The sequence below is a fragment of the Aegilops tauschii genome, chromosome 4, assembly GCF_002575655.3.
Source record: "Aegilops tauschii subsp. strangulata cultivar AL8/78 chromosome 4, Aet v6.0, whole genome shotgun sequence".
NCBI classification, from domain to species: domain Eukaryota; kingdom Viridiplantae; phylum Streptophyta; class Magnoliopsida; order Poales; family Poaceae; genus Aegilops; species Aegilops tauschii.
Window position 1 is genome coordinate 26,122,544 of NC_053038.3, and position 27,902 is coordinate 26,150,445.

Below are 27,902 nucleotides of genomic sequence, written 5' to 3' on the forward strand. Positions count from 1 at the left end.
TTTTACTCTTGGACATGTGCGTGCGTGTTGGTTATCGAAAAAGAAGGAAATTGCCTGCGAGAGCAGACCGGACGGGGACTCGAGCGGCGCCGCCGCCAGCGCGCACCTGACAAGGTCGAGCCAACGAGGGCTCCTGGGCGTGAGCGGTGAGCAGCGGAACACCCACCGGTGGATTGGAACTGGGGCAGCGCCGGTGCGCACCTACCCAGATCGAGGCGACGAGGGTTTCTGGCGTTGAGCGGCGGAGCACCCGTCGGCGGATTGGGGGCTCGAACGGCGCCTGCGTGCACCTAACCAAGCCGAGGCGACGAGGGGTCCTCGGCATTGGGCCGAGCGGCTGCGGACTGGACATCGCTGGGAGCGGCGGCGATCATCGGAGCAGCTACTCTCAGGAGTCCTGAGAATCGCTTTCCTCTGTTTTTCTGAAGAAAAACAAGGTTAACTTTCTGCCCATCAATTTGCAAGATCCTACAATCTTGATGTCAAAAAATGCTAAGACTGCTAGTTAAAGTAGCTACAGAATTCCACACCGTATGCAAAACAAAGTTTAATCCCTGCAAGACAATTACTTGTGGTCTTTTATATATGTATATGTAATTATGTACAACTGGATGTTTTGCCTTGTTCAGGATATGCATTTCGATAGGGTCATGGTGGAGCCTAGAGTATACGATCGGCTGGGAGCCTCTGTGCCGCGCTCCGGCGGACACGTGTCTAGCGACACCAAAGCCGTCCTCTGCCTTGGGGCAGCCGCTGCTGTGGGCTGGGCAGCGTGGAGGTACTACCAACGCCGTGCGTGCCTGCGGAAGTTCGGCCGGGACATGACGGCATTGGCTGGAAAAACCGATCCGGTGATCGGCCGCGATGACGAGATCGACCGTGTCGTCTCCATCCTCTGCCGCCGGACCAAGAACTGCGTCGCGCTCGTCGGCGCTGCAGGGGTTGGCAAGACGGCTGTCGCCGAGGCCCTCGCCCAGCGCATTGCCGCCGGGATGGTCCCCGATGTTCTCGCCGGTGCGCGCGTCATTGAGCTCGACGTCGGGGCATTGGTGGCTGGGACCAAGTGGCGTGGCTCCTTCGAGAGACGCATGAAGGACGTGATAAAGCAGGTGGAGGCCGCGGACGGCAAGGTGATTCTGTTCATCGACGAGATGCACATGCTTCTTGGCGCCGGGCGGTCCAGGAGGAGTGCCATGGATGCTGCCAACATGCTGAAGCCAGCGTTGGCCCGTGGCCGTATCCGCTGCGTGGGTGCCACAACTTTCGATGAGTACCGTAAGTACATCGAGAAGGATGCCGCACTGAAGCGGCGGTTCCAAAAGGTGCAGGTCGAGGAGCCGAGCATGGACACAACCATTGAGATTCTACAGGCGCTAAAGAAACGGCACGAACATCACCATGGCTTGGAAATCCAGGATGCAGCTCTTGTTGCTGCTGCACAGCTTGCTGGCCGCTATATCACCGGTGAGGAACCCACCATCAGTTTTACTCATGTTGTTTGATGTGCACCCACCTAGTCACTTAGGAAGTACTCCCTCTGTAAACTAAGATAAGAGTGTTTAGATCACTAAAGTAGTGATCTAAATGCTCTTATATTAGTTTACGGAGGGAGTATATACTTAAAAATAAGGGAAGAAGATGGAGTATATATGATCTTAATTTGTTATAGTCAGATGTTCATCTTTGTTAAGGCTCACTTGCCAATTTAAGCTATTTACATGAAAGTTGTGCTGTACAATTTAAGGGAGAGGATAATCACATTGGAGCACCCTTGTTGCATTGGGTACATCAATGCATTGATTAGTGGTAAGAATGTATGTGTTGGAGAAAATTGATGGATGTTATTTCTATATGTACTGCAGGTCGTCAGTTTCCTGACAAGGCAATTGATCTAATTGACGAGGCATGCGCCACTGCAAGCAAAAAGATGAGGCAGATTAACCGCAAAAAGGCGGAAGTGAACACTACAAAAAGTAGCTCTGCAAAGGCAATGAAGGAAGCTATTATCATCCCAGATGATGTCGGACAAGTAGGCATTCTTTTCTTAATGATATTTGTGTCTATTGTTGCGATCGACGAGTCATGCTTACCATAATGTTCCTATGTTGTTATTTGAAGGTTGTGAGCCGATGGACTGGAATTCCCGTTACGGCACTTAATCAAGAGGAGAAGGATAAGTTAATCTGCCTAGCGGACAGACTGCATCAGCGAGTTGTTGGCCAGGATGAAGCCGTCAACCTAGTCGCAGATGCAGTGTTACGTTCTAGAGTTGGCCTTGATCATCCTGGCCAGCCCATAGGCTCTTTCCTCTTCTTGGGCTCAACTGGTGTTGGAAAGACAGAGCTCGCAAAAGCTCTTGCCGAACAGCTCTTTGATAGTGAGAAGATGTTGGTTCGCTTTGACATGTCTGAATATGTTGGGAGTAGTTCAGTGTTGCGTCTCGTTGGAGCACCTCCAAGGTTTAATTCGTATACTGTGTGCTGTTTTCTTATTTTCTTAGCATTACATTATCTTATTGTACCTAGTCTTAATCTGAAGTTTGACTGGTCTCTTTTAACATATTTAAAGCTATCGTGGCCATGAAGATGGTGGACAACTGACTGAGAAAGTTAGGAGGAACCCGTACAGTGTCATCCTTTTTGATGAGGTGGAGAAAGCAGATCCCTCGGTGTTCAATATTTTTCTCCAAATCCTTGATGATAGCAGGTTGACTGATGGCAGAGGCCAGACTGTAGATTTCAAGAATACCATCATCATCATGACCTCAAATCTTGGATCTGATTACCTAATATCAAAGACGGCTAGAGAAAACACAACAATATCTACACAAGAGCTTCTCATGGAACAGGTTTGTGAGTCCCAGACAGCCCCTGTGAAAGCTGCAGCAGCAATTGCTAATTATTATATGTATTTGTTCGTATAGGTTTGCAAGCACTTCAAGCCTGAGCTTCTCAACAGACTGAGTGAGATTGTTATATTTGAGCCGCTTTCGCACGACAAACTGAAGGAGATAATGAAAATCCAGATGAAGAGCATTATGGCCAGAGTAGCTACCAAGGGCATCTCTCTTTCTGTTAGTGATGCCGCGTTGGACACCATCTTATCGGAATCATATACCCCAGTAAGTATATGTTCTGTTCACAATTATCACATGTTCAAAGCCTCATGTTTGCATATGACTGAAGATTGTTTCTTCTCCGCATGTTCGTATGTTTCGGTAACCATGCATCAACATCTCTTTGTAGACCTACGGTGCAAGACCCATAAGGAGGTGGATGCAAAAGAATGTGATGACAACTCTTTCCAAGATGTTGGTCAAAGGAGAAGCCGGTGAAGGCTCAACAATCTGCATTGAAGCTACTGATGACAATAAGGGTTTGAAGTATGAAGTGGTGAAGGAGGTGAGCCTACACCAGTGTGGTCTTAGCTAGCTGTAGAACACATGGAGCTTGAAACACTGATGATAAGTTTGTCAAATTTTTTGATGAGTTTATGACCAATCACCATATCCATATTTTTGAGGAGTTTATGACCAATCACCATATCCATATTTATTCAGGAGAAAACTCACTTAGGCTATTGAACCTGTAAATACAGTTGAGGCTAGTCATGAAACTTACCAGCGAGCAACGATTTAGTCGTATTACTCCCATAGAAAATAGTACTCCATCCGATCCAAAAAAAAGTGTCATGACTTTAGTTCAAATCAAAATTTGAACTAAAGCCATGACACTTTTTTTGGATCGGAGGAAGTAATTCTTAAGGAATAAAATCCTCTGCAGTTCCCATGGAACTTTGAACCAAAAAGGACCTTGGGACACAACCAAGGGTTCATTGTGCTGGCGAACTAATTAAACGTATTGATCACATTTTAATCATTCTATGAGTTGTCTAATTAGCACCCGGTCGTTTTTCCTTTTCATTTTCATAGTTGAGTTTTACAACCATTCATCAAACGCAAACTTGCACAAATCTATTTTGAGGGCAACTTGCAGAGATGAAATCAACCCCAGTACAACAACCATTCATCCAAAATAAAGGGGTGCTTCTCAAACTATCCACGCCAAGATCAAACCGAAAGAGAATGAGAGAAGCTAAGCCTCCTCGCGCCTGACGCCTCACTCGGCTCCACACCCGACGGCTCACAGCCGTCTCCGCCCTGTTCAGCCTCGGCATCGTCTGCACCGACCAGTTCTACTTTCAGCCGCCGGCATCCACCGTGCTCGATAACTGTCGAACTAGGGTTTAAGCTTCTGTCACTCTAGCAACCCATCATCTACTTATTACTCCACAATGCTTTCCCTTAGGCCCAAGTATGGTGAAGTGTCATATAGTCGATGTTCACATGACACCACTAAAGGAAGCAACAACATACATATCATCAAAATATCGACCGAATACCAAATTCACATGATTACTTATAACAAGACTTCTCCCATGTCCTCAAGAACAAAAGTAACTACTCACAAATCATATTCATGTTCAAGATCACAGGGATATTGAATAGCATTAAGGATCTGAACATACAATCTTTCACCAAATAAACCAACTAGCATCAACTACAAGATGTAATCAACACTACTAGCAACCCACAGGTAAAAATATAAGGTTTTGAGACAAAGATTGAATACAAGAGATGAACTACGGTTTGAGATGAGATGGTTCTGGTGAAGATGTTGGTGAAGATTGGTCCTCCTATGATGAGAGGATCGTTGGTGATGTTGATGGCTTCGATTTCCCCCTCCGGGAGGGAAGTTTCCCTGGCAGAATCGCTCCGCCGGAGAGCAAAAGTGTTCCTGCCCAGGTTCCGTCTCGAGACGGCGGCGCTTCATCCCGAAAGTCCTCTCCTGATTTTTTTCTAGGTCAAAACCCCTCATATAGTAGAAGATGGGCACCAGAGGCCAGTTGTGGGCCCCACAAGGCATCAGGGCTCACCGTGTTGCCTTGTGGACAACTGGTGGGCCCCCTCTGGTATTTCTCTGCTCCAGTATTTTTTATATATTCCATAGAAATTTCTCCATGAAGTTTCAAGTCATTTGGAGTTTTGTACAATAGGTATCTCTACTGTAGCTTTTTCAGGTCCAGAATTCCAGCTGCCGGCAATCTCCCTCTTCATATAAACCTTGCAAATTAAGAGAGAAAATGCATTAGAATTGCATCACAAAGTGTAATAATGATAAAAAAAATATTATAAATATCAGTAGGAAAACATGATGCAAATTGGACTATCAACTCCCCCAAGCTTAGACCTCCCTTGTCCTCAAGCGAAAGCCGAAATCGATAATCATGACCACATGTTTAGATAGAGAGGTGTTGATAAAAACAAAATACAAACATAGTAGCATCATGATCATTGTCATAACAGCAATATACCATCATAAAACTTCTCGTGAGCAAGTAGCAATTCATCACAATTTCGAAGTATAAAACATAAACTTTCGTCAAAACTAACAAACTTTGTTCTTAGTCAATGAAACAATTATAGTTCATCATATTCTCATGAAGATTCTTATGTAAGAGCTTTTGTTTAGCAAGTCCACATACTCAACTATCATTTAGTCTTCTATAATTGCTGACACTCACGACGTATGTATATATGGAGCAAAAGTTTCAATAAAAAACAAAGGAAGATAGTGGCTTATAATTTCACCTCCCAACTCATTCACCTCAAGGGTAATTTCAAGCTCGGGCTGGATTGGGGAAAGTGAGTGTCGTGGGTCCCACCCACTCTCCAATGGGGCTAGTTCACTTACCAGGACGAGACGCCAGGGTCCCTGGCGTCTAGGTCGGGGCTGGGAAACGCCAGGGTGCTTGGCATTTGGCCCTTTGCCACGTCAGTATGTACTACTTGTGAGCTGCGCTGGGATTATCCTCAAAGAGGAAGGGTGAAGCAATATAGTAGCAGATATTATTTCCCTCAGTAGAGAACCGAGGTTATTGAACCAATAGGAGAACCACGCAAACACCCATCAACAGTACCTACACACACAAGAGCAAATACTTGCACCCAACGCGGGCAAGAGGGTTGTCAATCCCCTTATACTCGTTAATTGCAAGGATTAAATCTGGTAGCAGTAGATGAATAAATTGCAAAGTAAAATAAAAAGTAAATTGTAGCAAGATATTTTTAGTTTTTGTAATATAATTAGAAAATATTCGAGGGCCATAGTTTTCACTAGAGACATCTCTCTCATAAAAAAGCATACGGTGGGTAGACAAATTACTGTTGGGCAATTGATAGAAAAACACATAGTTATGATGATATTCATGGCATGATCATGTATATAGGCATTATGTTCGTGACAAGTAGACCGACTCCAGCCTGCATCTACTACTATTACTCCACCAATAGACCGACTTCCGCCTGCATCTATTATATTAATTTCATGACAAGCAGAGTAACGCTTTAAGCAAGATGACATAATGTAGATAGAATAAACCAAGCAATATGATTAAACCCCTTCATTTTCTCCTTAGTAGCAACAATATAATACGTGCCTCGCTACCCCTGATTTCACTGGATGAGGACACTGCAAGATTGAACCTACTATGATGCACCACTTCCATTGAAGATCGTCGAATCAACTTGGCCAAAGAAAACCCATAGATCGGAAATCATTACATAGTATAACAATCACACATAATAAAGTTCATAAAATACTAAATTACTTTCAATGAATATTCAAATCATAAACCCACAATTCATCATATCTCAACAAACACACCGCAAAAAAAATTACATCGGATTGATCTCCGAAGAGAATATTGTATTGAAGATCAAAAAGAGAGAGAAAGCCATCTAGCTACTCACTATGGACCCGTAGGTGTGTGGTGGACTACTCACACATCATCGAAGGTGTAGCAAGGTTTTTTTTCCGCGAGAGACACGGTTGTGCTTTAGCGAGAGACACGGCCGTGCCTTTCGGAAACGAAAAAAAACGTGTTTTCTGTTTTTTTCTTTCACGAGAGTCACGGTTTTGCTTCCGCGAGAGGCACGGTTGTGCTTTGCGAGAGTCACGGCCGTGCCTCTCGGAAAGGGAAAAACAAAACGCGTTTTCTATTTATTTTTCTTTCGCGAGAGTCACGGCCGTGCCTCTCAGAAAGGGAAAAAATACGCGTTTTCTGTTTTTTTTCTTTCGCGAGAGTCACGATTTTGCTTTCGCGAGAGGCACGGTTGTGCTTTCGCGAGAGTCACGGCCGTGCCTCTCGGAAACGGAAAAAACGCGTTTTCTGTTTTTTTCTTCCATGAGAGTCACGATTTTGCTTCCACGAGAGGCACGGTTGTGATTTCGCGAGAGGCACGGGCATGCCTCTTTCGGAAAGGGAAAAAAACTGTGCTCCCGGTTCGGTTTTTTCGCCCAGTTTTTTTCGTCCGATTTTTTCATGAAAAAAAAGTTCGTTAAAACCTATCAACATGGAATCTAGTTTTGAAGATCTCGACGCGAGGAATCCAATGGTGAAAACGGTTCAAGATTTGGACGCACGGTTTAAAAGATAAAACGTTTTGAATAAACGGATCTACGAAAAAAGGGAAAACTCCTAAGTTGCGACAAGTGGCGCGCTGCATGTGCGCCACTTGTCGCAACCTGGGAAAGTGGATTGTTCTTTGCAACGAGTACTCCTTAATTAGTGATTTCGCAGAGAAGAGAAAGCAGAAAATACTTCTTATGATTTCACAAAAGATCGATAAATCAAACATATGAAAAAAGCCCAACCGGTGGCAGTGTTGTCTTGGGCCCAAAGCCCCAACCAGCACTTCAGGGTCCAAAGTCCAAACTAACGAGAAGTTGATTCGTCCTAGACTTCCCGTTTCGTAGCCCAGAAAGCGCAAAGTCTCTCCTCTGACCTCCCACACGCACAGATCCCTCCCGGACAGAAACACAGCACGGCCGACAACCTTCCGCCGCCGCTCCGCCGCTAGGGCTCTGCCGTTAAATCGTCGGCGGAGCCGGGGCCGGGGCCGCGGCCGCCATAGAGATGGACTTCGCGGAGATCTCGAAGAAGGTTGACGCCCTCAAGGCCGAGCTCGCCGCCAAGTCATCCCGCATCGCCGGCCTGGAGGCTAGGGTCTCGCTCCTCGAAGCCGAGAACGCGGGACTGAGGAAGGCCGTGTCTGAGGGAGGCTCTGGTCGATTGGAGGCGGGTCTCGGCGGAAGCAAGCAAAAGTCAGCCGACATCTCTGGAGGGCATGCGGTGAATCATGTCATAGAGGTCAGTGACGGTGAGGAAGAGGAAATGGCTGTTGATGTCAATGAGATTCTGGATGACGATGATGTTCTCATCACGCCGCGAGGCAAGAAGTGTGCGGCGGCACGGGTGGTCAGTGACAGCGAGAGTGAGGATGGGGATGAGAATGATCAAGGGCATGGAGATGGGGAGGTGGGTGTTACAAGCAGCAGGAAGCGTGCGTTGCGTGGAGTCAGTGACAGTGACAGTGAGAGCGAGGATGGCAGTGAGGGTGCTCGTGTTGTTAATCAAAAACCTGGTTCACCTCTAGTTACGACAGGGATTGAGAGTGAGGATGACGATGCTGAATTATATGGGATGGAGGGGTGTTCTACTCCCGGAACAAAAAGGCGTTTCGCTCGGTTAACTGAAAGCCAATCAAAGAGAATGCGACCTGCACGTCGGGAACTTGAGTTTTTTGAACCCAAGAATCATGAAGAGAGCGAGGATGATAGTAAAGATTTTATAGATGATTCAGATTGTTCAGAAAATTCTGCTGATTCTGTTGAAGAACCCTCAGCTGGACCAGAAGAATCTGACAATGAGGAAACTATTGAAGATCTTATGGCTAGGATACGCGGCAAAAGAAATGCCAAGAGCAAGGATTGGAAGATTGAGGCAGAGATGCTGTCAGCATTTGACGAACACCCTGAACTTCGCCTGAAAGCTGTTTGTGCCCTCTATCGAATGCAGACCGAGGAAGAACAGGCAGAAAAGGCCACTATAATTCACAACAAAAAGGGATTTAGCCAGATAGATGCCCCAAGGTATACCTTCTACTATTACTAAGGGCAATTAATTTGTGCATATGCAGTGCCCAGTGCAAGTACCCTCTTTACTTACACTTTAATCGACAGGTCTGCACACAGTTGTATCACCATTTACGTACTACGTTTGCTATTTAGTTTTGTCCTGACATCATTTGGACTGCTCATTGTCTGCATAGCATTTTATTCGCATGGCAGCTTGGCCTTGTTCGCAACAAGAACTTTAATCTAGACCAGTATAGTAAATCTTTTGTCTTTAGAGAAGAAGGGGTTTACTACCATTGGGGTTGATAGATACTGTGTTGACTTGACCATGTGTTATACTGATCTGGATGTTCAGTTCTATTTGTGAAGTACCTCTCTTTTCTATGTATAATGCAGGGCTTCTCAGATTAATAGATATAGTTCTATTTGCAAAATACTCCTCTTTCCCGTGTAGAAATCTAGGCCACTTGCGTGTAGGTTGAACTGTCAACATGTCAAACTCCATTTTTAGGTACCGTTTGTTCTGATGCTCAAGTTCAGCTTTTGTTCTATTGGGTCATAGCGTAATAAACACATAACCCAGTTCTGTTTGTGACATATGAATAAGTAACACACACCACAAGCATAGGTGATATTTTCTTTTGCTTTCATTTTTCAGCATATTACTTCAGTCGTTGAGGAAGAGATCAAGAACTAGCATTGAACTAGTTTGTCTCACCCTGCAAGTTGTTTTCTGTGTTTAGGGGTTCTCGCGTAGCGCAGTTTCTTCTGGATGGTGACGCTGCTGGGCCGCTTAAGAAGACTGCACAGGACTTGGAGAAGTACGATCGGCGTGCTCTTGAGTTCTGTCACAAGATGGCTTTTCGTTACTCGAAGCAGTTGTTTGCAATATATCAGAAGAAGGAAGACCCCTATTTTCCATGACTCTGGTGTTAGTTATCACCAACTTCATATGTTGACCTTTCTGTGACACTTGTGCCTCTCCAATCAGTCAGTCAGAGTCTTTTGTATATATATGGGTTTAGTTTTGTGTCTTCTTAAGTAGTCCGTAGTTAGGGCATGCTAAAGTTAGTTTATCGCTAGGATGCACGCTGTTAAGTGAAGCACGATGTCTGACAGGGTCTATGTTGTTTAGCTGAAGTGCTTGTGCTCCCTGTAATATCCCTGCATAGTAAATCTATCCAAGGAGATGTTGTTCTGTATTGTTCAATTGCTTTGTTCATGGAGTCAGAATGTTATGCTTTCTCTCCTGCTCGTGCGCTTTAATAATGAATGTAAGGTTGGCACAAAGTGGAAATTGTGGTGCTCAACATACGGTCTGAATTTCCGGACCACATTCTTCATGCCTCTTCCTCAGCAGTTCTTCTCACAGAGATTTGTACCACCTGAAGCAACAAGATTTTGACTATCGGTTCGAGGCACTCTACTTCGGTAATTGTGCGGAGAACTTAGATCAGTACAGGAACTATTCTGTTTATGGTTCTGGAGTCATCATATACTCTTGTAATCTGTATTCACTAGTATAAGATATATCAACGAAGACAATAAGTAGGGTTGATACCCACCACCTGAACCTGGGTAATTTTGTCGTGCATGTTTCCTTCCTTGTTGCGAAGCGTTGTTGGTGAGATCATTGTGTCACCCCTTAATCTACGATTTCCACTAGTATGTGTGGTACGCAAATTGTGCGTAATGACGCTTAGGTTAACTTTTTTCAGTGAAAACTGTCATGATTTTGTTTGTGTCATATCATAATATGAAATCTCACCCTCTTGATATTGCAGCTTTTCCTACAGTTCAAATACATGAGAAATAATGGGAAATTGAAATGTATTGTCGTCTTTTCACTATTTGCTTGGGTGGGTCTCTAACCCTAATTCCTTTCAACGCTTTTGGGCTAATTACTCGTTGAACACTTGTTAAACCATTAACCACTCAAGTCACCTGTCATCAGTGCCAAAACCCAATTAGGGGCTTAGATGTCTTTTTTGGCGGTGCTCACAACTGGGCTTTGAAGATGCCTTACAAATGTCCACGTAGGGGCGTGGAAGACGTGAGGGTGCTGTTTGCGTTGGGGAGAGGATGCATGGCCGCGTCGTTGAAGTCGATGGTTGCCAGGTATGCCTGGTGGGGGTAGGATTTGAAAAAAAGCTCTTGAATTTGAAAAATTCACAATTTTAAAAAATGTTCATGAATTTGGAATAAGTTCACAAGTTTAAAAAAAGTTCACGAATTTGATAAAATAACATATTTTAAAAAGTTCACGAATTTTAAAAAGTTTATGAATTTGAGAAAAAATCACGAATTTGGAAAGTTCAGGTATTTGAGGAAAAAAGTTCACGAATTTGAAAAAAAATCACAAATTTGAGATGAAAAAATTCACGAAATATAAATGTTCGCATATTTGAGGAAAAAAATCACGAATATGATAAAAGTTCAAGAATTTGGAAAAGTTAATGTTTAAGAAAAAACACAATTTTTAAAAAGGACAAATTCATGAAATTTAAAAATTGAAAAAGAAAAAAGAACGAAAATGAAAAAAGTTGGTTACTCCGGTTTGACACAAAAAAAGAAGAAGAAAAGAAGTAACTAGGCACAGCAGGTGAGCTGTCCTAGTGGTTACTCCGGTTTGTAACTAAACCAGAGGTTTGGACTGCGAATCTTGCAGTGCGCACACTTTTTAAAGTTTAAAAGAAAAAAGGTAAATGATCCGAGGCCAATATGAGAGGTGCGCCGGTTTGTGGGATACCCTTTAATTGAAGTCGAGGGCGCCAAATAGGAGTTGGGGCCTAGCCTTCGAGTAGACTCTTTCTAGCCTCAGTCACCCGAGAGCAACTAGTTAACGAGCGCTTCTTCGGGAGCCTCACAACGATCAGCGCCCTCAGCCATTCCCCACGTGTCGCGCTTTTTACGCTCCCTTCAGATTTTGTTTTATTTTTATTTTTCCGCACGCGTTTTTGACTTTTTAAACGGTTCTTTTGACGGTTTGGTTTTTCACCGGTCTTTCTTAACTTTTCAAAAAAAAAATTACGCGAAAAAACACGTTTTTTCACGAGAATCACGATTTTGCTTTCGTGAGAGGCACGGTTTTGCTTTCGTGAGAGTCATGACCGTGCCACTCGAAAACGGAAAAAAACATGTTTTCTGTTTTTTCCTTTCGCGAGAGTCACGGTTTTGCTTCCGTGAGAGGCACGGGTGTGCTTTCGCGAGAGTCACAGCCGTGCCTCTCGGAAACGAAAAAAAATGTGTTTTCTATTTTTTTCCTTTCACGGGAGTCACGGTTTTGCTTCCGCGAGAGGCACGATTGTGCTTTCGCGAGAGTCACGGCCGTGCCTCCTCGGAAATGAAAAAAAAACGCGTTTTCTTGTTTTTCCTTGCGCGAGAGTCACGGTTTTGCTTCCGCGAGAGGCACAGGCGTGCCTCTTTCGGAAAGGAAAAAACCCGTACTCCCGGTTCGGTTTTTTCGTCTGTTTTTTTCGTGAACAAAAATTCGTCCAAACCTATCAACATGGGATCTAGTTTTGAAGATCTCGATGCGAGGAATCCAACAGTGAAAGCGGTTTGAGATTTGGACGCACGGTTTGAGAGATAAAACGTTTTGAATAAACAAATCTACGAAAAAAGGAAAAACTCCCAGGTTGCGACAAGTGGCTCGCTGCATGTGCGCCATTTGTCGTAACCTAAAGAGTGGGAGTGATCTTTGCAACGAGTACTCCTCAACTAGTGATTTCGCAATCACCCTCAATTGCTAAACCTAGGCATGGGCTGCCCAACCCAAGCCCAACCAAAAATCCCAGACCTGTGCGAGTTAGCGTCTTGGGCCAGGCTCTTTGTTTGCAGCATAAAACAGATATAGGAGGGCTTGGGCTTCATTTTACCGCCCGAAATTAGCCCGGCCCGGCCCTAGAATTGCATTTTCGCTGGACTGTGAGGCATCCGTGGGCTTTCTCTGTGCGACTGGAAGGCCCACCGATTAACCCTATAGCCATCCTCCTCTTCCCGTCTTCGCGTGCGGCGGCGCTCCCCATCCCACCACGTCTCTCCTCCGCGCGGTACCACCGCCCCTCTGCTCCGGCAGTGACTCAACTGGACGGCCGCCGCCTCCCCTGCGTTGACAGCGCCTCCCTCCTGTGTGCGTGAAGCCGCCTAGGCCGACGTCTCCCTGCGTGCGTGGCATCGTCCAGGCCGGCGTCTCCCTCCCGCGCGTGGCGTCCCGGGGGGCCATGGCCTTGGCGTGCGCATGCCATGTGCGCCGCCTCCTCCTCCTCCACCCCGGCGCCGGAGCTCCGGCGAGATCCTTCTACGCCCAGCCCTACCAAGGTACAGTCACTTTCCTCCTGATCCGTGAACTCCGCGGTTCTTCCGCCGTTCGTTGTGGTGAAATGGATTAGGAATTCCTTTGCGCAGCCAAGGTGGGCGTGGTGGAGTTCTTGAACGGCGTCGGGAAGGGGGTGGAGACGCACGCCGCCAAGTTGGAGGAGGCTGTAGGCGGCGATCTCCAGAGGCTGCTCGAGACCCGCACGCTCCGGCTCAAGAAGCTCGGCGTCCCCTGCAAGCATGTACGTGCCCTCCCTGTTCCAGACATTCCTTTGATTTAGTTATTTCTTTGTAGTTCCGCTGAAGGCTTGATGTGGTTTCTGGCTATGTTTTCGGGTATTTCGTTGTGTAAATGTAGAGTCTGGTTAGGTTTTGTTCTCCAATGTTGTGATGCTTGGAAAAGAGTCATTTGGTTAGTTTGTGTGTACTAGAACACAAAGACGCCTGTTGCTGCGTCCATCCATCTTGATGAAGGAATTTCAGAAAGTCTGGGATGAAAAAAGCAAGAAAATTTAAAAAGCTGCGGTATATACGGGGTGTATTTGTTCAAAACCTCTCGATTTTCCCAATGTTTTAGGTATAGGACTGCATATCCTGGAAGAACCAATTAAGATGTTTAATAGGGCTGCATATCCTGGAAAATGATTGATTCAAACATGACCCTACAGAAACATAATAATTGAAGGAAATGCATAAGTAAACTAAACGAAATTAATCTGAATATCATATTCAGCTTTAGATACTTAGCATTTACTAAATCAGACATCTAATAGAAACATCCCAGCTCTACTACAGATCAAGTTCATCTCGTCTAAAGATCAACTTGTTGACATCTTTACCAAGCCGCTGCCACTTTCCTTGCTTGAAGTCTGTCGACGCAATCTCAACCTTCTTGACACCGGTTAAGATTGAGGGAGGGTGTTAGAATCCATGTTGTATACGTCTTAGGATTTTAACATACCGTACATACCTTGTATTTGTACTAATCCTTTGTGATATATAAAGAGAAGCACTGCAGCCCTTTGAGGCGTGCGATCCCAATCTATCTCTCGTACAACCACAGCTTACAAGGGGTGTTTGGTATTTTTCCTCTCCTGTTGCAACAAGCACGTTCTTTTGCTAATGCCATGTTAAAATAAAAGATGTGAACCTATTGGGGTCTTGAGTCATTGTTATTGGATTAGGGGCGTGTGGAATTTTTTCTCCCGCTGCAACTCACGGTTCTTTTGCTCCTACCAAAGGGAGAAGATTACTGAATTTTTTTGTCTTCTCCGCTTTCTAAAATATTTAGGGAACGGGCTTACTCAGAAGTACCATAAATATTTAGGCCGATTTATGCCGATAAATCTAGGGTCCCCAGGTCAAAATTCTTTCCAATCAAGTACAAGTTCAAAATTGATTTTTTCGGGGCTACGATTCATAGTTTTTGAATCTATTTAGTTTCTCCGAATCAGGAGGCTTTACATACAAAACCAATAACATGGTAACATTAAGCTTCTCTTTCTTATTCTTATTTATATAATTTGTGCTACTTTCACATGAAGTGAAAGGGACGCTATTCAAAAGAGCCTTTCTACATTTGTGCCCTGCTAAAAGCTATCACACCACATTGTGCAGAGACAATCGACAAAAGACGAGCAATTGCCCTTGGCAGACCCCATGGCTGCTGCCTCTGCACCATCTTGCACTCGATCCTTTGGCCTTCTGCCTGGATCCATGGATGACTGAACAAGAGGCGGGTTCAAAATGGCAGGGACTTCAACTCGTGGAACACGCATAGTGGGGGGCGCATCCTGGGGTTGAGTCTGATCCTCTGCTTGATCTGGCAGAATTGGTGGTGTGTCTGCGGGTTAAGCCTGACCCTGTGCAGGATTTGGTAAAACTTTCTCTCTGTCATGTAATAAAACAGTTTCAAAAAGAAATCCATGGGTAAACAAAAAACAACGAACAAGAAAATACAATTCGTTGTGGGAACGTTTTAGACGATGAATTATCCCCCTATTAAGAAACCAAAGTAATAATAATGATACGAAAATCAAAAGGAGAAGGAAAGGCAATTCTAGGCCGATGGGACAATGAAAAAGAATTTCCCGAAAAAAGGATGGGACCTTTTATTGAAGGTTGGAAAGTTTATTCGTATTCAACACATTCTTTGTCAACGCTTCCATTTCCGACGTCGATCCGAACCTTCGAAGGCAGCTTCTCGACGTCGGAAATGGAAGAATTGAGGAAGAATGTGTCGAATACGAATGGAACTTTCCAACCTTCGATAAAAAGTCCCATCTTTTATTTGGGAAATGCTTTTTTCATTTTCCCATCGACCTAGGATTGCCTTTCCTTCTCCTTCTGTTTTTTGTATGCTTATTATTACTTTGGTTTCTTAATAGGGGGATGATTCATCATGTAACCCGTTCCCCAATGAATTGCATTTTCGTTTTCATTGACTTATGTCTACCCATGGATTCCGCTTTGAAAATGTTTTATTAGTTGACAGGGAGAAAGTTTATCAAATCCTGTAGAGACTCAACGCGCAGATGCACAACCGGTTCTGGCAGATCCAGCGGGGGATCAGGCTCAACCTGCAGATGCCCCCCCCCCCCCGCTCTGCCTGCTCCACCAGTTGGAGTTCCTATCATTTTGATCCCGCCCCAGGTTCCGTCATCCTTGGATCAGGCTGGAGGACCGAGTGCAAGATGGCGCAGAGGCAACAGCCATGGAGGCTGCCATGGGTTGTTGCTCGTCTTTTGTCGAGTGTCTTTGCACCATCTGGTGTGATAGCTTTTTGCAGTGCACAAATGTAGGAAGGCTCTTCTGAACTAAGTTCCTTTCACTTCATGTGGAAGTAGCACAAATTATATAAATAAGAGAGAAGCTTAATGTTACCGTGCTGTCGGCTTTGCATGTAAAGCCTCCTAATCCGGAGGAACTCGATAGATTCAAGAACTACGAATCGGTAGCCCCGGAAAACTCAGTTTTGAACTTGTATTTGATTGGAAAGAATTTTGACTTGGGGACCCTGGATCTATCGGCCTGTCATACTAATTTTACTATGCGAGGACCCGGTATTTCAGCTCATGCTTGAGTGCTTGCCTATTTTTCAACTGCTGGGAAAGAATTTGGGTGCGGCAGGACGAAATGGAATTCTCAGAAAAAGTATAAACAGGTCTTCCCCACTGCTGCATAGAGTCTGAGCTGGGTGGAATTGAAGTTCGGTGTTGATCAAGATACCCCTGCCTACTTACCTTAAAAAATGACTAATGATCAACCGATCACAGAGGTCCTTTTCCAGCAACTTCAGATCAGGAAAACCACAATATAATATGAAAGCAAGCAAGGTGAGATGGTTGTTGGGCCAAATTCAGGTCTTTAACCCGTTTTCCTGCCAACCATGGTTCGATCCCCTGCAGCTGCATGTTATCTTTCTATTTCACAGGGTTTCATGCGCCTGCCACTGGCTTTGGTTTTTTTCCCAGTTTGTGTGAAAACTGTTTAGTTCTTTCCGGTTCGTTGGCAGGGCGGTCCATAGAGCTTAAGAAAACGTGCGTGCGGCCAGTTCCTGTTTTTTCCGGTCCGACCAGCAGTCTGGTTCAGTTTTGAAACTATGATTATAGCTATGATCTTGTTTATAAACTTCAGAAGAGAGCATAGTTTTGATTTGGGCACACAGTTTAATGACTGTACTAACATTGTCATCACGCGGACTAATAGGAACAGAGTTATAACTGACAAACATAGTATAGGTGTACCGTGGACTGATAAAATTACAGGATCACTTCATTGGGTTTCATTTCTCCACTTCTAACAAAAATCATAGTTTATATAATGCTTACAGTAATGTTGCTGCCGGAATCACCAGAGTACAACAGATACTGTTTTAACACATGAGTTATTCAGGCCAATACAGAGAACACTACCAAGTTCCAGCAGATTTATCGAACATGCCCCCTGATAATCTGATATACTCCCTCCGTTCCTAAATATAAGTCTTTCTAGAGATTTCAAATGGACTACCACATACGGATGTATATAGACATATTTTTGAGTGTAGATTCACTCATTTTGCTCCGTATGTAGTCATTTGTTGAAATATCTAGAAAGACAAATATTTAGGAACGGAGGGAGTAGGATGGAATTTGTAGGTAAAACCGATAACCAGGAAGGGAGATTCCAGTGCACTAACATTCCAGGTAGCATGTTTGTACTTGTTTGCTTCACCTACTACAGTCAACATGAAGCAGCAGCACCGATGGACTAAGGTTAGACGTCAGTGAACGCGTGGTTGGAGGACTTGACACCCACAAAGTATCTGTTGTGCATATGGTGGGCTGGCGAAGGCATGCATCGGTGCTGTGGCAGTCTGGCGAAGGAGGAGGCTGGCAAATTTGATTTGAACTTGGAGAGTTCAATAGGCTGCAAAATTTGATAGAAGTACAGTTTTTGTAATTTCTGAATGCATTTGAAGTAATTCCTTCTGTCAGTTATTGACTAGCATACTGGCATGCATGGAGTGTTATTTAGCCGATTATGTTGTTTCCTAGGAAGTAGTTAGCTTGGAAATGTGTGGTTAACATTTTTAAGTTCTTACTATACATCACAAACATTTTTCCGACGTTCTAGTTGCTAGTATAATACTGCGAGCAGTGTTCTAAAGAACATCAGCTAAACGAGCATATGTGTGCTAGAAGCATTTCAGCCCACGCAAACTATAAAGATGGTCCATAGCTTACTAACTGCTAATTGCCATCATTATCATTTACTGTGAGTTCAACTGGTAGAATCCTTACCTGATATGTTTCCTTTGTTTAATTTCGTTTCATTTTCATGTGGTTAATTTATGATGAAATTATTGTTTGAATTAAATTACTAATTTCGTTGCTTTGCCTGATGCAGAGAAAGTTGATTTTGAGTTTCGCTCACAAGTACCGTCTTGGTCTTTGGAAGCCCCCGGCAGAAGCCAGGAAGGTGCAATAAAAGTTGGTTTGTTTTTGAAGTGTCGACTAGGGGGAACTATGTGCTGTTATTTGGCTGAAGCATGTTCTGGACATTGAATAACTGTGTTGTAATTTGGATGCCGCAATCCGAATGTTCTTCAAATCCAACCTATAACTGGCCCTGTTGATGCTACTCAGTATTTCTCTTAGTTAGGTTTGGGCGAGTGTCTAGAAATTTGCTTTGTTGCAGGAACCATCATCACTCTACTGGACTAAACAGCTGTGGTCTTCCTAACATTGTACAACGCGCAGGGGTTGAAAATTGCACGTACATGCAATCACACTTGTGTGGTACTACCAGGCTTTGAAGACTGCAATAACACACACAATGCAGCGCAGGCTTGTAATCCTTCATCGTCCGTCTATGGTTTAATAAACTGTTTCATGTCCTAGAACAGATCAAAAGATGAAGAGCCAGCCTCATGCCCTGGAGCAAATCGAAAGAGGTAAAGAGCCCGCCTCATACCTCAGAACACATCGAAAGAAGTCAACCAACTGTCAGGACCTGATGAGAGATATAGATATGGTAACATGTGCTATAACAGACAAGGAATACTTTTGTTAAGCTTAAATTCTTCCATTGCCTACATCCCAGTTTCAAAATGCATGAGAAAAGGGTACAAATCACAAATTCACACTTGCCGCACAGTATGGGCCTCTATTGCGGATCAAGTTGATGCATCCAAGTCATAGCACATATACTTCTAGGGTGCATTTTGGTAGTATACCCACAAACGCATATACTGTATATAGTGTACTACCAGATAATACTTCAAGTCCTTTGGTTCATAGGGTAGAAAAATCATAGGAATAGGAAAGTCATAGGAAATAAAACGATATGCATCTCAAGTTCTATGTATGGAAATAGGAAAAGAGATGTCTTTTGATTCACATCATTGGATTTTTTTCCCATTGAAGTCTAGGCTAATATTTATTTTCCTATAAAATATTAAGGGTAGGAAGAATTCCTCCATAAGAATAGGATTCTATTCCTACAAACCAAAGGCACTAAAGGAATTTTTTCTATAAAAACCCAATCCTATGAAATTCGTATAAAATTCCTCCAAATCAAAGGAGGCCTTAGCTTGTGGAAGGAGGTAATTTGTAGTGTTTGCTTTCGTACATTTAAAATTAGTATATGGGAGTCGCTTTTCTAGGAAGATATTTAGGCCTACTTTGATTTGGAGGAATTTTATAGAAATTTCATAGGATTGGATTTCTATAGAAAAAATATATTCTTTAGTGCCATTTGGTTTGTAGGAACATAATTATATTCTTATGGAGGAATTCTTCCTATCTTTCATATTTCATAGGAAAATAATCATTAGCCTAGATTCTAAGTCTAGGTAGCAACAATTAATAATAAAAATAAGGTCAGGATGGCTTGTATCCGAAGCTTCCTAGATGTACAAGCAGAGAAATGAAAAGTGAGATTGCCTCCTTGCTCAAACGAAATGCATCTAGTGGTGCTCTACGGTGTTCACGTACGGGAAAGAAGAAAAGGAAGAGAAAATGGGTGTTTGGTTTGATTCTCCCCAATTTGACTAGAGTTGGAGTGACATAATGTCGAACGCCTTTCTGGCTGCCGAACCTTCTCATGCCAACATATAGTACTAGTACCTACGTACATGATCGTCGGTTCCTACCGTTTCCAGTTCACCGAGAAGCTTTTCGTGCCGTTTCTCGCATCGATCCGTATCATATCATATCGTCGGTCGCAGAGGCGCCCTGCTAGTTCAGCTGTCCGAAACCGGCGGTTGCTGCTCCACAATCAAACTGCCAGCTGCTAGCCAACCTCTTATATATCTTCAAAATAAAATAAAATAGCCAACCTTCTATCCCATGTGGGTCTATTACACTTTTTCCTTCTTATATTAAAGATAACCATCTCTCTCTCTCTTTTTTGTTCAGAAAAGGAAGCACTCGGGTAACCTGTTTATGTCCCGGAGCCACGTTCACATGGCCTGTTGATTTGGACGTTGCATTAACAAAGCATCCGATTCGACTGTTACCACGTGTACGTCTTTGAGCCATCATCGGTGGTGGATACGGCACTCTGAGAGGGACGTACGTTCTAATAAAAAAGGAAAAAAAAAGAGGGACGTACCTGGATAATAGAAATTGCCAAACTGGCGACCTGTTGAGCAGCTAATCGAAAAGGAATTTCAAAAAGCATCTAGGTGGCCGCGGATCGTTGCAGGCAGCTAGCCGTGCTGGTCCGTGCCGATGGGAGAAAACGGTCGGTGGGGCTTGGCTGTCGTGCCAGCCACTGTTCCGTAGTCCTGCTCCACCCGACCTACCATGCACCATCTACTGGTCTCTTTGTTTCCGTTTGGACGTACGACATCCCGGACATGGAGTTTCTTACCTCGGGCTCAAATGAATCCGGTTGAACAGTAAAATCAAAAAAAGAAATGAAAAAGGAAAAAAATCCATTTTTTGGCAAACATTAAGAAATGTTTCCAGCGTTTGCAAATTTTCATCATATAATCACATTTGTGGAAGTCATGACAAAAACAAAACATTGATACTCCAAAGATACTACTTTCGAAAGCATTTTGAAGCACTGATTTTATCTTTTTTGCCACGACTTCAAAAAATGTGATATGATGATTAAAATTTGCAAGGACTCGAAACATTTCTTAATATTTGCAAAAAAATGTTCATTTTTTACTGTTCATGCAAAGAGCATTTGACCTCGAGTTGAGATTAGGACTTTCGGTACATCCCCTACTACACACACTGCCTGCAAAAATATCACAGGTTTATTAATTATCGATGGAAGTGAAGAGGCTGTATAACTCAACCTAGGATTTTTTTTCTCTTTGACATAAATTTCGTGACTTGGATTCAAGTATGCATCTTGAAGAGGTCGACAGTAAAGTATCCACCGGCGGAGAACAACAAATTTGCCTCACTCAATTGTTTACATTCTGTCTCTCGCTCCCCTAAAAAAGTCTCAAGGGACGCGTTTAGTTGCATGCGTACATCCCAATCGGTCCTGGCTCGCATTGGACACGAACCTTAAAACAACCCTGAGCCTAGCTCATTGGTAATAACGCTAGAATACTCTGTTTTCAGCGAGCCAGAATGAGTCGGGCGCAAAAGTGGGCACGGCGTACGCCGCTGTGCAGGAGCAATCTGGGCGGAGATGGCGGGAGAAGGAAATCGGCGACAACAGCAACATCACTCTCCGGCAGCAGGAGCCGCTTCTCGCCTTCTTCTTGGACTCCGTTTGGACATCCTCGTTACGTTGTTTGTTAGGACGTGAAGTAAGGTGTAAGATCGGTTGCGCCATTGCTGACCGCACCATTGATGTCGCCTAGGTTATGGACGAACCGATGAAGCTGGTAGTTCAGGTAGCAACACTGATAGTTATGATTTAGGCCTCGATTATGTTGGTCCACAAGAGAGTTGTTTGTCGGAGTGAGCTTGTCATCCGTTATTGTCCAATGTTAATCCGGAGTCAGGAGAGAATAACGAACATGAACTACACCTACACCTACAACTACAACGACACAAATTCTCTGTGTATGCTTCAAACGAAAAGAGCACCTTTCACCAGTCTTGTGTGCAAACGTTTAGAAGCAGGGGGCTGCTAGAAGATAACATGCACACTAGTGTGGAAGAGCAAGCTTTCATGTTCCTCCATGTTGTAGGTCATAATTAGAGGTGAGCAACACTCGTAGTTCATGCCTTCACATGCTTGTATTGTTTTGGTACAACCATAACACTATCTTGTCATGCCATTTTTGGGATTGCATTGGGGCAATAGAGAGTACTCATGTGACTGCTAGAGTACCGAGGTCACAATCAACAACATACATGGGTAGAAAGCACTACACAAGGCAAAATGTTGTTGCTGCAGTTGTGGTAAGGTCACCACTAGTGAGAAGAGATGATCGTACCTTATGTCATTCGTGACCAAACAACGTGCAGTTTGTCTACCCAGTGCAATAAAAGCAACCAAACACCAGTAAAAATTGCTTCCCTAATGCAACCATGCTACATGCAGGCAACCAAACGATGGATAGATGATGGTTTTTGGCCTAATTTACCTCAACCAGACCCAACCGAGACATACATGCAAAGGCAAGAAACAACGCAGATAACCAAACACGTCCCAAGGTCGTGCAACCGGGATATCAAGATGGTCCTGCAAAAGATGCAGAGGCAAGGAATAATTGGCCTACCAAGTTGAACGGCGCACTTTGGGCCTACCTCGTCGTATTCAAGAATCTCATGGGAGTGATGCTACCGTAAAACACGTACCTTAGTGGTGTAGCCAGGATTTCAGGCCAGGGCGGTCTAATAGATATAAAAAATGTTTACACCACGAATATACGAACATACTAGAAGAGGATGGGATATTGAGCTAAGAGGGTCGATGCCCTTCTCCCCCATGTTTGAGCCAATTTATGAAGAACTAGGAGGCGGAAGGCGCGACAGTATGCCGCGTCCGTTGTTGAGCCTCTGCATATGTGTGTTGTTTTATAATCTGAAGTAAGAGAAGGAGTGGTGGTGGCATTGAGGTCGAGCCAGTTGCAAAGAGGTCCCTTTATGCTCATTCTTGGCCAAATTCTAGCTTTATAGACCTCGATGAGAAGAAGAGTTTTGGGGATTTGGTTGTACTTTGTAAGTATTTTGGATGACTTGCTTTGATCTGCATTCTTTGCCATCGTTGTCTTCTTCGGATGAGAGCATAATTATTTTTGTGGGTCGGGTTTCTTTTCCTGGAGTCATGTCAAATATTCTTATTTTAGTTGGCAAATTAATTTTCTTCAAGCAAGAAAAGTTGATCTTCCTCATCTTGACAGAGGGTGGTACTTATCTATAAGATTCCTGAAGTTTATTAAAGTTGAAAAATAGGATGAAAAGACAGTTGAGCATACATTAGGACCGGGACTTTAATAAGAAAGTAGGCATGATAGACAAAAAGTAATTGAGACAGAATGCAAGGAGCTACTTGTCCTGCGCTCGCGCCCTGATCCCCGTTGTTTGGCTGTGCATGCACGCAAGTGCCTCGGTGGTGGCTAGAATACACGACCTCCTGATAGGTCTCCAACGTATCTATAATTTTTGATTGTTTCATGCTATTATATTATCAATCTTAGATACTTTATATGCAATTTTATATCTTTTTTGTAACTAACCTATTAACTCAGGGCCAAGTGCCAGTTCCTGTTTTATGCATGTTTTTTGTTTTTTAGAAAATCAATACCAAACGAAGTCCAAACACGATGGAACTTTATGGTGATTTTTTCTGGACGAGAAGGGACCCTAGAAGCTTGGGGGGCAGAAGATCTACGGGAGAGTCACAAGCTCACACGGTGTGCCCCTAGGGGGCGCCACATGAGCTTGTGGACCCCATGCAGCTCTGTTTGGCCTAATTCCAAGCCTATAAATTCTCATAAATCCCAAAACCAACAGAGAGCCACCCGAAATATTTTTTTCACCGACGCAAGTCTCTATTCTTCCGCGATCACATCTGGAGGCCTTTTTCGGTACTCTGCCGGAGGGGGGTCGATCACGGAGGCCTTCTACATCAACTTTGCCGCACCTCTGATGATGTGAGAGTAGTTTACCACATACCCACGGGTCCATAGTGATTAGCTAGATGGCTTCTTCTCGCTCTTCGATCTTCAATACCACGTTCTCTTTGAAGCTCAATTTGATGTAATCTTCTTTTGCAGTGTGTTTGTTGGGATCCGATGAATTGTGGGTTTATGATCATATTATCACGCTGCCACTCTTTGATGGTTTTGCCCCCCCCACTCCGCGAGCTCGGAGCCGCTAGACTTCCATTTAATACCAAAGGTCTTTAGACACATCCCGAAGTGGGGCTCTGATATCTCCTTTTTGTTGATCCGGTATTAGAACTAAAAAGAGTATCCCGCACCTATTTCTCCAGAGGTGACCTTGGGTTATCGAACCCATGAGAGGAAGATTCCCTTGAAGCGATGGTCTCTAGCAAGCTTTTGCTAAAGTGTCAAATCCAGCTTTTGACCGGATCAACAAGCAAATATTAGACACTTACAATAAAAAGAAGGTATGGGATGAGGTCGTAATGCTTACAACCATGTATTGGTGTTGGGATAAAAATGATATTAGTCTGTGCTCGGGAAGTCACCCATCTGCTGGAAATATGCCCTAGAGGCAATAATAAAATGGCTATTATCATATCTCCCATTCATGATAAATGTTTATTATTCATGCTAGAATTGTATTGATCGGAAACTTAAATACATGTATGAATACATAAACTGCACCATGTCCCTAGTAAGCCTTTACTAGACTAGCTCGTTGATCAAAGATGGTTAAGGTTTCCTAACTAGGGACATGAGTTGTCATTTGATAACGGGATCACATCATTAGATAATGATGTGATGGACAAGACCCAACCGTAAGCTTAGCATATGATCATATCACTTTAGTTTTTTGCTACAACTTTCTTCATGTCAAGTATCTATTCCTAAGATGATGAGATCATGCAACTCCCGGATACCATAGGAATGCCTTGTGTGCTATCAAACGTTACTTCGTAATTGGGTGATCATAAAGGTGCTCTACAGGTATCTTCGAAGGTGTCAGCTGTTGGGAAACATTGCATGGAAAACAAAACAAAAATCTACGCACACGCAATGATCTATCCATGGAGATGCATAGCAATGAGGGGGGAGAGTGTGTCTACGTACCCTCGTAGACCGGCCATAAGCGGAAGTGTTTCACAATGCGGTTGATGTAGTCGGACTTTCTTCATGATCCAACCGATCGAGTACCGAACGTAGGACACCTCCGCGTTCAGCACACGTTCAGCTTGGTGACGTCCGCGCCTTCTTGATCCAGCAAGACGGCGAGGTAGTGGATGAGTTACGATAGCACGACAGCGTGGTGACGGTGATGGTGAAGTGATCTTCGCAGGGATACACCTAAGAACTATGAAAATATGACCGGAGGTGTAAACGGTGGACGGGGGCTATCGTGGATCTAAGACTGACAGTAGAATGGGGGTAGGTATGAGGAGGCAAGATCCTAGCTATGGCGAAGCTGTAAACACGAGTTTTACAAGTTCAGGCCCTTCGCGGAGGAAGTAATAGCCCTACGTCTCGGTGCCCGGAGGCGGTCGACTGGATTATGCATGTGTGTGTTACAGGGGGTGCGAACCCTTGTGCCAGAGGAGGAGCGTGGCTTATATAGAGTGCGTCAGGACACCGACCATCCTCCGTTACCAAGAGTTCAGTGTACATAAAGAGGAGGCGTTATTGGTAACGCCAGCCTTAAATGCCTTAATGGCCTTAAAGACTACAGAGTGAACGCTTGCTCGTTGCTGTTTCTGGATGACTCCTGGTCTTCAAACAAGTCGAATGGATTCTTGCATGGTCGAATGGTCGAGTGGCGAGTGACCCAAGGAAGGAGGGATCTCCGAGTGACTGGTAGGTCGAGTGGATTGCACTCGACACCTTTGTTGGGCCCTCCCTGTTGTCTCTTGAGCTTCTTTGCTTCTAGGATAGTGACCTTGGATAGGACGTATAGGTCAGGCCTATTACCCTACCCCAGGTCTATGTCATCATCATTAGCCCCCGAATGGATTGAGGTCCGAGTGAAAAGAAGGTTGAAGTTGATCTTGCTCCGACTCTTGTGTTTCTCAACTATTCATCTCTGAACGGAGGTCAATGTTGGAACTTCGGCTTCGTTTCAGTCGCCTTGATCGATTCAGAAATTGCCGATTGGATTTATAACGTCACCCGTAGAGTGTTGTTTTTGACGCGAAATCTTTGGCGCGATTGGTTACGGCGGATCCCGGATTTCACGGGATTCGAAATTTCGGGGGAAGCGCGATGGGCGAAGCACGCCGTGGCAAGCGGGGTCGATAAACAGGAACGTTTCAATTTCCGCGCCACCTTTTTCGCCACGTATCCCGCGCGCGACTATTGGGGGATTTGATACGATCGCGCGGGCCCACGCGTCAGCCACTCGGAAGTGGGCCTTTAAAAGTGGCGAGGCCGAGGCGTCTGCACTGTGCGTGTCCATTCTCCTTCTTCTTCCTCCGTTCCTCCACCGCATCCGGCTTCTCCACTCTCGACGCCGCCACGCCGACACCATGGTGAAGGAAAAGACGGTGGCGCTGGAACGCGCGAAGAAGGCGGCGGGGCGGCGAAAGGCAAGAAGACGAATCGGGGGTCGTCGTCACGGTCGGGACTGCCGTCGGGTTGGATCCAGGGTGACTGGATCCGATCTTCGATTCGGTAGGAAGATTTGGACGAGCTGGCCGAGTCCGGGCTGATCGTCCACAAAGCTGCCCGGTTGCCGGAGGGGGAGACGGAGCCGCAGCCGCGGCCGGGTGAGTGCGTTCTGCTCGCCACCCATGTCGACCGTGGTTTCTCGCTTCCTCCGCATCCTTTTTTCCGGGGTTTCCTAAATTTCTTCGGGGCCCAACTCCATCATTTTACTCCCAACACCATCACATATCTTGCCGCATTCGTGTCCATGTGCGAGAATTTCTTGGGGTGTCGACCGCACTGGGGTCTTTTCAAGCACATTTTCACCATCCGATCCTAGACGGTGAAGAAAGCAAATTCGAATGACGAGAAAACCCACGTTATCCAGATGTGTGGGGGTTTGGGTATCCAAAAGAGGAAGAGGAGTTCTTTCCCTTTGATGACTCTTCCTGAGTCGGTCAGAGGCTGGCAGTCGACCTGGTTCTACTGCCAGGATATCGCGACCCCAGGCCAGTCGACTGGACTTCCCCCTTTTTCTTTCGATCGTGTTCAGACCCCCTCTTCGTTGAAAGTGACCGCCGCGGAGAAGGCGGAGACAGGCATGCTGGTCGAGAGGGTGGTCCAGCTGATCAACCAAGGCGTCACCGGCATGGATATGCTGGAGGTGTTCCTCAGTCGGTGCATTCAACCGCTCCAGGTCCGTGACCACTCCATGTGGATGTACTCCGGAGCCGGCAACACCGCTCGGGTTCATCCAGAGGAGGTGCCGGCCAAAACAGTGGCTGAGGAGCATCACCGGAAACAAGGACAACCCCAGGGGCGCCAGGAGAGTCGATCCTTTCAGCGACAGCAACCAGCCAGACAAGGTTCGACTGCTATAACCGATTGCATTTGGATACGTTTTCCGACTATTTGTTAATCCGACTGATTTCCACTCGACTTCTTGTCTTGTAGATTTACACAGAGATGTACTCAATGCCCAATGGTGAACAAGCTCTGGAGCAGGACCATGAGGGCAAGGACAGCGCGGAGGAGAGTGGTGAATGGGAGTCGCCAGACGACAATGATGAAGATGAGAGCGACGAGTCAGACGACGAGGAGGTAGTCGACTCACCGCCTCGTTCCGAACGTCGATCCAAGCAGCACCATGATCCCGCGGGCAGGCGCGGTAAGGCTATGGCCTCGAATGCTCCAGCTCAGAAGCGCGCTCGGTCTTCAACTCCATAGCTGGCTGAGAAAGTCACCAAGCAGCCCAAGATCAACCCCTCGAAGGCTCGGAAGACCTTGCCTAAGATCAAGATGGATGTTCCTGTTGCTTCTGGATAAACGTTCTTCCCGTGTTTTCTTGTTCCGACTGATTCTCCTGTCCTGACCGAGTGGATGATGAACTTTTCCAG

General features: G+C 44.9%; 3 protein-coding genes across 5 annotated transcripts; all 3 read left to right on the forward strand.

The window, feature by feature from the left end:
* The first annotated feature begins 650 nt into the window (after positions 1 to 650).
* Positions 651 to 3,499, forward strand: LOC109741917 (chaperone protein ClpB1-like). Its single transcript, XM_073497469.1, has 6 exons — positions 651 to 1,464; positions 1,711 to 1,806; positions 1,863 to 2,029; positions 2,119 to 2,459; positions 2,569 to 2,848; positions 2,924 to 3,499. Exons 1-6 carry the CDS (start codon positions 651 to 653, stop codon positions 3,332 to 3,334), a joined length of 2,109 nt encoding a protein of 702 aa, XP_073353570.1. The 3' UTR covers positions 3,335 to 3,499.
* A 4,314-nt stretch (positions 3,500 to 7,813) lies between these two features.
* LOC109741925 (uncharacterized) lies at positions 7,814 to 10,188 on the forward strand. The gene is made up of 2 exons (XM_020301015.4): positions 7,814 to 8,993; positions 9,722 to 10,188. The coding sequence occupies exons 1-2, from the start codon at positions 7,978 to 7,980 to the stop codon at positions 9,900 to 9,902; spliced, it is 1,197 nt and encodes a 398-aa protein (XP_020156604.1). The 5' UTR covers positions 7,814 to 7,977; the 3' UTR covers positions 9,903 to 10,188.
* A 2,783-nt stretch (positions 10,189 to 12,971) lies between these two features.
* On the forward strand, positions 12,972 to 18,521 carry LOC109741924 (uncharacterized). 3 transcript variants are annotated; one of them, XM_020301012.4, is made up of 3 exons: positions 12,972 to 13,298; positions 13,386 to 13,537; positions 14,913 to 15,257. In XM_020301012.4, the coding sequence occupies exons 1-3, from the start codon at positions 13,202 to 13,204 to the stop codon at positions 15,021 to 15,023; spliced, it is 360 nt and encodes a 119-aa protein (XP_020156601.1). In that variant the 5' UTR covers positions 12,972 to 13,201; the 3' UTR covers positions 15,024 to 15,257. The 3 variants fall into 3 exon arrangements, with proteins under 3 accessions (XP_020156601.1, XP_020156603.1, XP_020156602.1); XM_020301014.4 differs by lacking the exon at positions 14,913 to 15,257 and adding an exon at positions 16,084 to 16,368 and having other exon boundaries at positions 12,973 to 13,298; XM_020301013.4 differs by lacking the exon at positions 14,913 to 15,257 and adding an exon at positions 18,186 to 18,521 and having other exon boundaries at positions 12,974 to 13,298.
* The last annotated feature ends 9,381 nt before the right edge of the window (positions 18,522 to 27,902 follow it).